At 41.2% G+C, this 9,647-nt stretch overlaps 1 protein-coding gene across 1 annotated transcript in view; it reads right to left on the bottom strand.

Annotated features, from left to right (window-relative positions):
* Nucleotides 1-393, bottom strand: part of LOC101856946 (acetylcholine-binding protein-like) — a 3,038-nt gene extending 2,645 nt beyond the window's left edge. Inside the window, exon 1 of the mRNA XM_005090270.2 lies at nucleotides 351-393. Coding sequence (XP_005090327.1) covers nucleotides 351-393 — 43 coding nt within the window. The remainder of the gene's footprint in view (nucleotides 1-350) is intronic.
* Between the last annotated feature and the right edge of the window lie 9,254 nt (nucleotides 394-9,647).

Raw genomic sequence — 9,647 nt, 5'->3', positions numbered from 1 at the left:
GTTGGGGGGGGGGGGTGCACATTAGATTGTGCAATCTTTGGAATGGTCTATTCTGTACAGCGATTGTGAATGTTCTATTCTGTACAGCGATTGTGAATGTTCTATTCTGTACAGCGATTGTGAATGTTCTATTCTGTACAGCGATCGTGGTGTAACTGTTCGCGAACTCAGAATTACAAAGTTCTATCGACAAAAATATAATGATAAAAAAGGTAATCATGAAATAACCCCCCTCCCCCCTACTATAAACAAAAACAAACAAACAAGCAAATAAAAACACCCAAAAAAACCAATAACACGGAATGAACGTCAATTTTAAAAAAGTACAAGAATTCAACAAAATGTCTCACCAGCAAACGTGAGAGCGATGCACAGAAGAATGAAGCGAGCCATGGTTCCTAGTCTCTGGAGGGAGTTGGTGAAGATACAGGGAACGCTGCAACCTTTTTATATACAGCTGTTTTCTCTTTGTACCAACTGTCTGTTTTAAAGAGCACTTCCATTGCATTCTTTTTTTTTTTTTTTGGTCATCACGTGGTATATTCTAAAAGAAATAGTGTGAGTGTTAATGAACTCCGTGACATGCATAAAAAGTAGAGCAGAGCGCCACACTTTAGGGATGGTTTGATGACGTAACATTGTGGCATTTGTGGAGGTGAAGGTCATCGGGAGAATGTGGAGCACTCAAAATGTGTGTCAGTGTGGTGAAACCATGTGCTCGTCATACTGATGAAATCGGAAGGAAACAGGCATGTATCGGACTGTTTAGCGATTTTAAAAAATCAAATTCACACTCCCCCTCCCCTCCCTTCCCTTTCATCCCTCTCAGTTTACAAGTACTCTCAAGATTTGAGGGTCCTCAAACTTTGATGACCGTTTATTAAAATTATCTCCAATTCTACCTCTGAAAACTGGCGACCCCCCCCCCCTCCCCCATCTCCTTCAGTCACAAATAGCTCGACTTCTATCCAAGATTGTGGGCTATATATAAACTTTATACTTATACTATTACCAGAAATTGTCAAGTGGTTGATTCAATTATATCATGACACCTGCACTAGACGCCTTTGAGCATTCAGCGCGAAAAACTAGAGCTTAGGGCTAAGATCGTCATAAGTATTTTATACAGTGGCGTCTAAAACAAACTTGAAAATGTAATCACCCAATCATCGTGTTAAAGCCTCTCATTTTACCTACTCATGCAGCATACCAGTTTAAAGCTGAATAGATTGTGCATCATCTGACACGTTAATCATTCATCTATGTTAAGAAACGCCCGAGATATGGTCACTCAAAATTGACCTTTAAAAAATCAAATTATGCGAAATCAAAGAAATGTAAAATTGTCTTGGCCTCTGTATTAAGGAGCATCAATATTACTAGAACTGGACACACATTTCATATCAATTGAAAGGAGAATTTTGTCGCTGCAATAAGCACAACTTTTTTTTCGATGATTTGTCACGATAGTTTCAAACAAAACGAAAACAGAGAAATCACAAATACCACACAAAACTTGGACGTCACATTACATGTGCCCATTGTTAACTTTGAGCATCGACTCTTCTTAATTGTGGACCCAATTATTTGTCATTTCATCTCAAATGTCTCAGAGAGTTGCAAACAAACTGTCTGAATTGGGAGCAAAGTCGCTTTTCTTCAGCTGCTGTTTCATGGGACTTCACATACCTGTAAGATTCATATTGTGGCTATTTATTGGTGACCACACCAAGGTTAATTTGATTTGGTTTTCAAAAAATTGTCTAGTGGCAATGGCCTTGTGAGAAAGTGTTTTGCTATACATGGAGGTGTCTACTTGAATGACGCCATGACGAAAATAAGGGTAAGACATGACATTCGATCACTTGCGCGATGTAGTCAGCTAAACCAAGCCATCTGGTGATTCTGAGGAGGGTTTTTTTGTTCATTCCACCCCACACCACTCAAAATCATGGCAGTTCGAGGTCTCTATTTCTTCACTGACAGATGATTGGGACCAAAATTTAACTAACTCAGTCCAATATACCAAAAAGGTTTCGTGCTGTACACGAAATCAATAGCTCTTCTACTTAAACAAAAACAAAATTACAACGAATCCACACGTGTAACAATGAAGTCCAAGTTGTGCGTGGTATTTGGAACTGCTCTGTTTCCCATGTTTGAAAATATCATCAGAAGATGCTCTTTATTGAGGGGACAACAACATTCTTTTTTTCCTTTGATATTCACTACACGTCCATTCCTCTAATGTTGGTGCACCTCAACACACACGCGAACACACTTTTACCTTTCTCTGATTTCGCATAGTTTATCCAAGTCTAATTTGTTCAGGTCAGGTTTGAGGGACCATGTATCGAGCGTCTGCTTACATAGATAAAATATCATTATGTCAGATGAAGTAAAGTTTAATTAGCGTTCAATTGATGTGCTCAATGAGTGGGTAGTACAAGGCTATAACACGATCATTGGGTGATCATTGGGTGATCATTGGGTGATCATTGGGTGATCATTGGGTGATCATTGGGTGATTACATTTCCAAGTTTCTTTTAGACACCACTATAATATAGGCCCTAATATTATTGCTTGCGACCGGCACTATACCCACGACTAATAATAATTGACGATAGTCTTTCTGTCACTGCGTCCTAGGAACAGACCCAATATCTACTCAATAAACAAAGACATAGACACAAATCCATCCCATTACATCCATCCTCTTGGGCATTGGCAGTAGCGTACGTAAACACACAAATACATGAATACGTAACTGCATGAATGATACACAGTGTCAGCAACAGGCATTCCATGTACTACAATTGTTAGTTGTCACTGTACGGCGCCTTGGTTTGAAGCTTGGGTGTCGAGTGTTGCTTAAGGTCACGCACAACTGGTCGCTTTTAAGGACAAGCGGGCAACCAGATTTCGGGGGTTTCCAGAAATCTTGACTAACACCAAAAGCGGGCACTGCCCTACCTCTAGGAGAAGATTGGTTTCACTGGTGTGTATATTTGTTCGGTTGTAGAGAAAGCTCTCCTGAATAAGGGTCCAAAACCTTTACCTTCGATTTTCTCAAAACGGCATTTTTCGGGATAGCCCCCTTGTACTTAAAAGCGACCAACTAACCCTTCACCTAAACACCGTGTCACCAACACACATTAACAATTATATCCCTGCGAGATGAATAAAGACTGTCATTGTCATTGTCATGTCACTACATATTGGAATGTGGTCGTAATTAATAATTTTGGAACACATAGAGTTGTTATAATTATTATCAAAGCTTGTTTATTTGATCTGCCTTTGCCCAAAAAAAATATCCATTTATCTGGAGGAAAAGTATAAGTCGAGACATTTTCGATGGAAGAAGGTGGGGGTCGTCTGTTGTCATAGGTATAATCAGTGACATTTCGGAACTTCACGGTGACATTAAATATGGTTCAAGCAGGGAACAGGATATAGAGTGCCCACGTCCCTCGTGACTCACTGGAGCAGAGGAAGATAGGACTAACGCTAACATTACTTAAACCCAATCCCACATCATCATTCATCACCAGCATTATTTCTTACATCATCATCGCTCTCAGATCAATAACTTACATAAAGATGTAATATTTGAATCTCTATTTGTAACAGTTACATGTCAAACCAAGTATGCACGTAATACACTTTTGGACACTATCATACGTACTTTGTTCTACTAATCAGATGACGTCAATCTTCCATAAATGGGCAAGGGGTTAGATGATTAAAACATGTAAAAATCACCTAAAAAAAGGCTACCAAAGTTTGATGACGCTCAAAGCGTGATTGTCCTTGCAAACTGCAAATTTACATTTTTGCCCAGTTGATCTACGTTTTTCAGGAAACTCCCCACAGATAATGGTTTTAGAAGAACATATAATGGCGGTGAGACAAAATTTTTAAAATTGGTTTAATGTTACCGAGCAGTCGGGAAATTATCAAATTCTTCAATTTCGTCATTTTCACAAAGCACCCGATTTTGCCCCAATGTCGTAATTTGACATTGTATGCCTTGTGCAAAACGCAGTCACGGCCACCCTATTTTATTAACCCACAGATGAATTTGCCTGCCTGAGACGGCCAGGCTTTGTCAAAAATTATAGGCCTGCATTCCTGACGTTGGGGACAAGCCATCGTAATTCATTCACTTGTCGTTATTCATCATCATCATCACTGCCTTTCTCACCCTGGGTCAGGATATAGGCCACGAACAAACACTCTCCACCTTTCCCTATCCTGGGCTAGTCGATTGATGTCACTCCACGTCTTCCCAATTTTCTGTACATCCATTTCCGTGATTCTTCTCCAGGTTCCAAGAGGTCTTCCTCGTTATTGTCAGTCCCTAAAATAGATAAAACGGTCATGTTGCTTAGGTCGCTCCTAATACAGACTTCAACATAAGTTAATGACCACCTTGACAGACAGCCCTGACTTTTTTTAATCCGAAAAAAAAGACAGAAAGGAATATTTCAACTTTTTTTGCTCTGAAAGTGTTAATGGGTTACCAATGCGTACTGCAATACTTCCTAACGGGGCAAAACCACAAAGTACACCACGGAAATCCTCGGGGAATTTTAGCCAAATTTGCAAGTGGTCCTTAACTTATATTGAAGTCTGTATTTACCCAAGTTGACCAATGAGTATCAATAAAATTTTCAGCTGCTGGTGAGGGAAGCATGGGATCCGTAATAACCTACAAGCCCCGCCCACAACTCAGTCCGTAAACCCGGCCAATGTGAGTGGCATTCCCAAATTCTACGCTTTCGATAACACCTAGACATTGATGGTTGATGCTTCTAAAGATAAATCATGATTAATGGTCTGTCTGTCGACAAGCCTCCTGTTTTGAGCAGCAGCCATCTCGGAGCCGAGAACATGAAAATGTCACCACAAACTGGCGACGGAAGTGTTGCTTGTTCACTGAGTGGCGGCGACCTATTGTTTGTTTTACTACGGCACTTGGCCTTCCTCGTCAGACACATTTTTCTTTTCCTTTTGTTTCGACCTTTCACTAAACCATAATCATTTTCAAAAAATAATTTTTAAAACTTAAAAACAAACAGTCCCACAAAAACCGTAACATCCCCTCACCCTTTCAAAAGGAAAAATACAACAGCAACAACAGAAACAGCAACAGCAACAACAGCAACAACAGCAGCAGCAACAACAGCAACAACTTAATATTTTAATGAGCCCTACAACAGTCCTAACCCTGTGACCGTCTCCAATTGGGACCTCACGAGTAAATTGTTTGTTTTCTTTATTTGGAAAAGTTCTGCCTATGATAACCCCTCTCTTTCATGGCCACTTTCTCCTCGTCAATGTGTGGCCGTCTTACACAGGTTCGGCTCTATATTATATCAAATTATATTATGTTATATTAAGGAAAAGAAATCAAAAGAGGTAGTGCTTGATGAAGCCCACGTGGAACGCTCAATGTTAAAAACAATCAGGAAACGACAAATGCAGTTTTTGGGACACCTGAATAGACATAAGGGTCTTGAACATCTAGCTCTCACTGGCAAAATTGAAGGCAAGCGAGGCAGGGTAGGCCCAGAACAACATACTTAGGAAACTAAACAAATAGGTAACAGGGAAAGATCAGGGAAACGTAGCTTTTTTTAGAGCATTCGAGAAAAGGAATGAATGGAGAATCATTATCGTCGATGTCTGTCGCAGATCTGGCACTGGATGGTGATAACATAACAAATAGACACACACACACACACTTATGGAGTTTGCTTAAACCATGATCCGAGGGTTATCGTCAGATTTTCATGTTCTCAGCTGAGAGATGGCTGCTGCTCAAAACACGAGGCTTGTCGACAGACAGACCAATAATCAGGATTTATCTTTAGAAGCATCAGCCATCAATGGCTAGGTGTTATCGAAAGCGTAGAATTGGGAATGCCACTCACCCCCCTCCAAACCCCCGACCCCCCCCCCCCCCCCCCCATTTTCCAAAAAACTCAACAACAAACAAACAACCAAACAACAAAACAAGAAAACTAAACAACAAAAAAGCAAAAACAACAAACAAATAAAATCCCATTTTAAACAGTAAAAGGCTGGATACTCGAGAATACCACAAATTGTAGTACGGTATAATTTATTATAAAGTGGAACAGGAGATTCACGTTGGTCCTGTAGAGTTAATTTAATTTTTAAAAAGAGTGTTTTTAGAAGAAGAAAAAAATATTATCAAAATACAATTAATCAAGAGAATAGTAAATTGACTTGTGGTTGTCGGTAGGTCTTGGGTGGATGTTTGCTCCTTCTTTCCTATCAAACATCTATGGTCCTTATCTTTCCTCCTGTGTTGTGTTTGTTACTCTCTTTTAACACCTTTAACTTTCGGCACTTATATATTGTGTGTGCACATGTGTGCGTGTTATGTGTTCGTGAATGTGTATGTGTGTGTTTGTGTGTGTGTATGTGTATATGTGTGAGTGTTTGTGTGTGTGAGTGTGTGTATTTGTGTGTGTGTGTGTGTGTGTGTGTGTGTGTGTGTGTGTGTGTGTGTGTGTCGCGTGCATGAATATTTTTCTTACATGCATTTATGTAAAGCGCCTAGAGCTGTGTTTACACGGGAGTGGGCGCTATAGAAATGATTTTCATTATTATTATTATTAGTATTATATACCCTTTTGTGTTGCAGGCGCCGTAAAACCCTTATTTAAACTAAAGAAGAGTAGATAAGATGCGTGTTGGGGATTCCCGTTTGCTTTTACTCGAGCACCTATGAACCTATACACAGCACAGTTTTTAAACGTCACATAGGATGCCCGTGTTAGATTCTATAGTAGTATTGTAATGATACAAAACGATTAAAAGTTATGATTCAACTAATTCATACTTTTAAGTTTAAACATCAATGAAATCCGTCTCCATTCTGCTTTTGGGAATATTGGATTTTGTCTTCATTTGTTTAATAAATATATTCTTTTGACCCAATAAAATGCACTTTCAAACATTTTGAGCAATTTCTTTGAGGTATGTAATAATACTAACGACACTACAACTAATACCACTACTACTGGTAATAATCAAATGTTTCTTTCGTACCTGTCCAAAGTCAAGACATTCTATTAACATAATAATATTGTGTCTGATGATAAAATCCGTATCGAATCCGGCACAAAAAGGTTCCTCATCTCCCTGCAGGAAGTATGTATGCGCAAGGAGCTATGTTAAAGACATATTCTTATTTTTTTTTAAACTGCGTCTCTTCTGGGGTGGGGGTTCGAGCCTCAGCTCGGTCCGACGTTGTGTCCTTGGGAAGGGCTCTTTACACGAATTTCCCAACTTGGCTCGGTCCTTTCGGAGATGGTGGATAACCTCTGAGGTCCCGCCTCTTAAATAACCTAATAGTGTTGATAGAGGTGTTAAAGCCATACCATTTCACCATTTCTTCTGGAGAGGCCCGAAGGTTTTCGAAGGTCCAGTTTGGTCATACTATTGTGGAGTTTGTTGTTTACTTATTCACGCCAGTGTTGCTCTCAAAAACGAGAGGTGTAGCTTTTGGCCGTATTTTAGAAGTCGGTGTCTAGGATCAACAGCTGTCCTCCACTACATTCAAAGACAAAACAGTGGGTGGTTGGCGGGTTGCTCTGGTGTGGTTTGATCCTTCTTTCCTATCAAACATCTATCGTCCCGATCTCCCCTCCTTCTTTTTGAGTTTGTTTTTCTCTTGTAACACCTCTAATCTTCGGCATTTAGATTACCGTATTGTGTTGCAAGTGCCGTAAAACTCTTACTAAAACTAAAAGGCAAAACAATCATGTGGTTTTAACGTCTGATACGTTTGACGCCTCACCAGACTGATAGTAAAGAGTTCAACAAAAGGATATCAGGGTACAAAGCACGAGGAAGACCGAGGAAACCTGGATTGAGGGTGAGAAGGATACACTACAGACCCACAACACCCCACCCAACCAAATCATCCAGCTTACCTGAGATCAAAAGCGTCTTTCTCCCCTCGACGCCCTAGAGGGGCAAGAGGAAGGATAAAGTAAAGTAAGTAAATAAAGTATGTCAGCAGGTCCCAAGAGATCGGACATGGATTTCTTTGCCAGAAGATAGACCTGCTCGTTTCCTCTGATGCCCACATGGCCAGGTAGCTATGCAAGCGAGATATCCAAGACCCATGGCATACTCTATGAGCTTTACAACTCTAGTATGCATGCTTCTGCCTGGATGTTGTATCCATCTCAGCCACAGTAGGCTATGAAGTGACAGACAGAGTGGAACCTGCCCGTCTCCTGAATGATTTAGCTTGTGTCGGTGTTGGTGGAAACATATCTTCAGTTTCATCTTTGGCGTCGTTTGTCTAGTGGTTAGGCTACAGGACTCGTACTCGTGAGGTTGCGGGGTCGGGGGTTCGAGCCGCGGGCCCGACGTTGTGTCTTTGGGAAAGGCACTTTACACGAAATTTCCCCACTTCACCCATGTGGGAATGGTTACCCGGCTATAGACAGCGAAAGATCTTGTCACTATGTTAGTGATTTAACGCCTATAAATGCCTGCTTGCACTGCAAGCTTCCTAGTAAATTGAGGTTGTTTTAGAAAGCTCTCAGGTTTGCTAAGGTAATATGTGAAGCGCATAGAGCTTAAATTGTGTCGATTGGGCTGCAAAATATTTAAAATTTACTTGCAATTAATAAAGTGTTATACCTTCGAAATGGTACGTACGATTAGAGTAAGGCGCTGGACATAGCAGTTAACCTTCCCCATACGTTATGAGAACGTTGTCTGTGATAAAAGAACAAGCGACGAATGAAATCATCGCATGTTATAAAATTACTATGTAATAAGTGTCAGGAAATACTGGAAATAATCCCCCCCCCCAAACCTCCTCCAGGTGAGTCAACAGAATTTGTCCCGCCAATCATAACACAGACATCTAGACTCACCAACCGCCCCGCTCAAACCTCCCAGCTGAAGGTAAGGGCCATGGCATCATAATGAAACTGTCCCACGTCACCATAAGCACGGTGCTTAACCGACCTTAAACCAGCATCGAAGTGTCTAGAACCCTCCCCCCACCCACACCCCTCGACCCATTGTCTAGATAGGTCATGAAGCGCCTTGGCTTTGAATTTAGAAATACAATAACACATCCCCTGTCCTTCAACTCCACCCCCCACCCGCCCACCCGCCCACCCACCCCAAAAATTACAGCAGAACAACAACAACAACATTACTGGCAAAAATCAGGACCGGTCATTTCTCTGGGCTTCGGGCCTACAAAAATAGAATAGACAAAACATCGGACCCAATATGTCCATTGTGCAGCGAGGAGCCCCAAGATTTGGAGCACTGGCTGCAGAGATGCCCCGCCACGGAGGCCCGGCGGTGGCATCTCTTCGGGGAGGATTCAGGGAGGTTGGACTGCCTCACCCGCTACCCAAGGGAGGCGGTGGCCCTGGCGAAGAGCACACTCTTCGGGGCTCCGAACATTTCGAACGGATAGGCTACCACACACACACACACACACAAAACAACAACAAAATTGAAAAAAAGTAAAAAAGACAAGGAAAAAAACAACAGACAGATAAAGGCAGAATAGGAGACTGCAAAACATTTTCTGGAAATAAAATGATGAATTAAGAACAAAGGCATGATG

Source organism: Aplysia californica, unplaced genomic scaffold (assembly GCF_000002075.1).
Source record: "Aplysia californica isolate F4 #8 unplaced genomic scaffold, AplCal3.0 scaffold00014, whole genome shotgun sequence".
Classification (NCBI taxonomy): domain Eukaryota; kingdom Metazoa; phylum Mollusca; class Gastropoda; order Aplysiida; family Aplysiidae; genus Aplysia; species Aplysia californica.
Note: the sequence above shows the minus strand (reverse complement) of the source record. Positions and strands in the feature narration are given on the sequence as shown.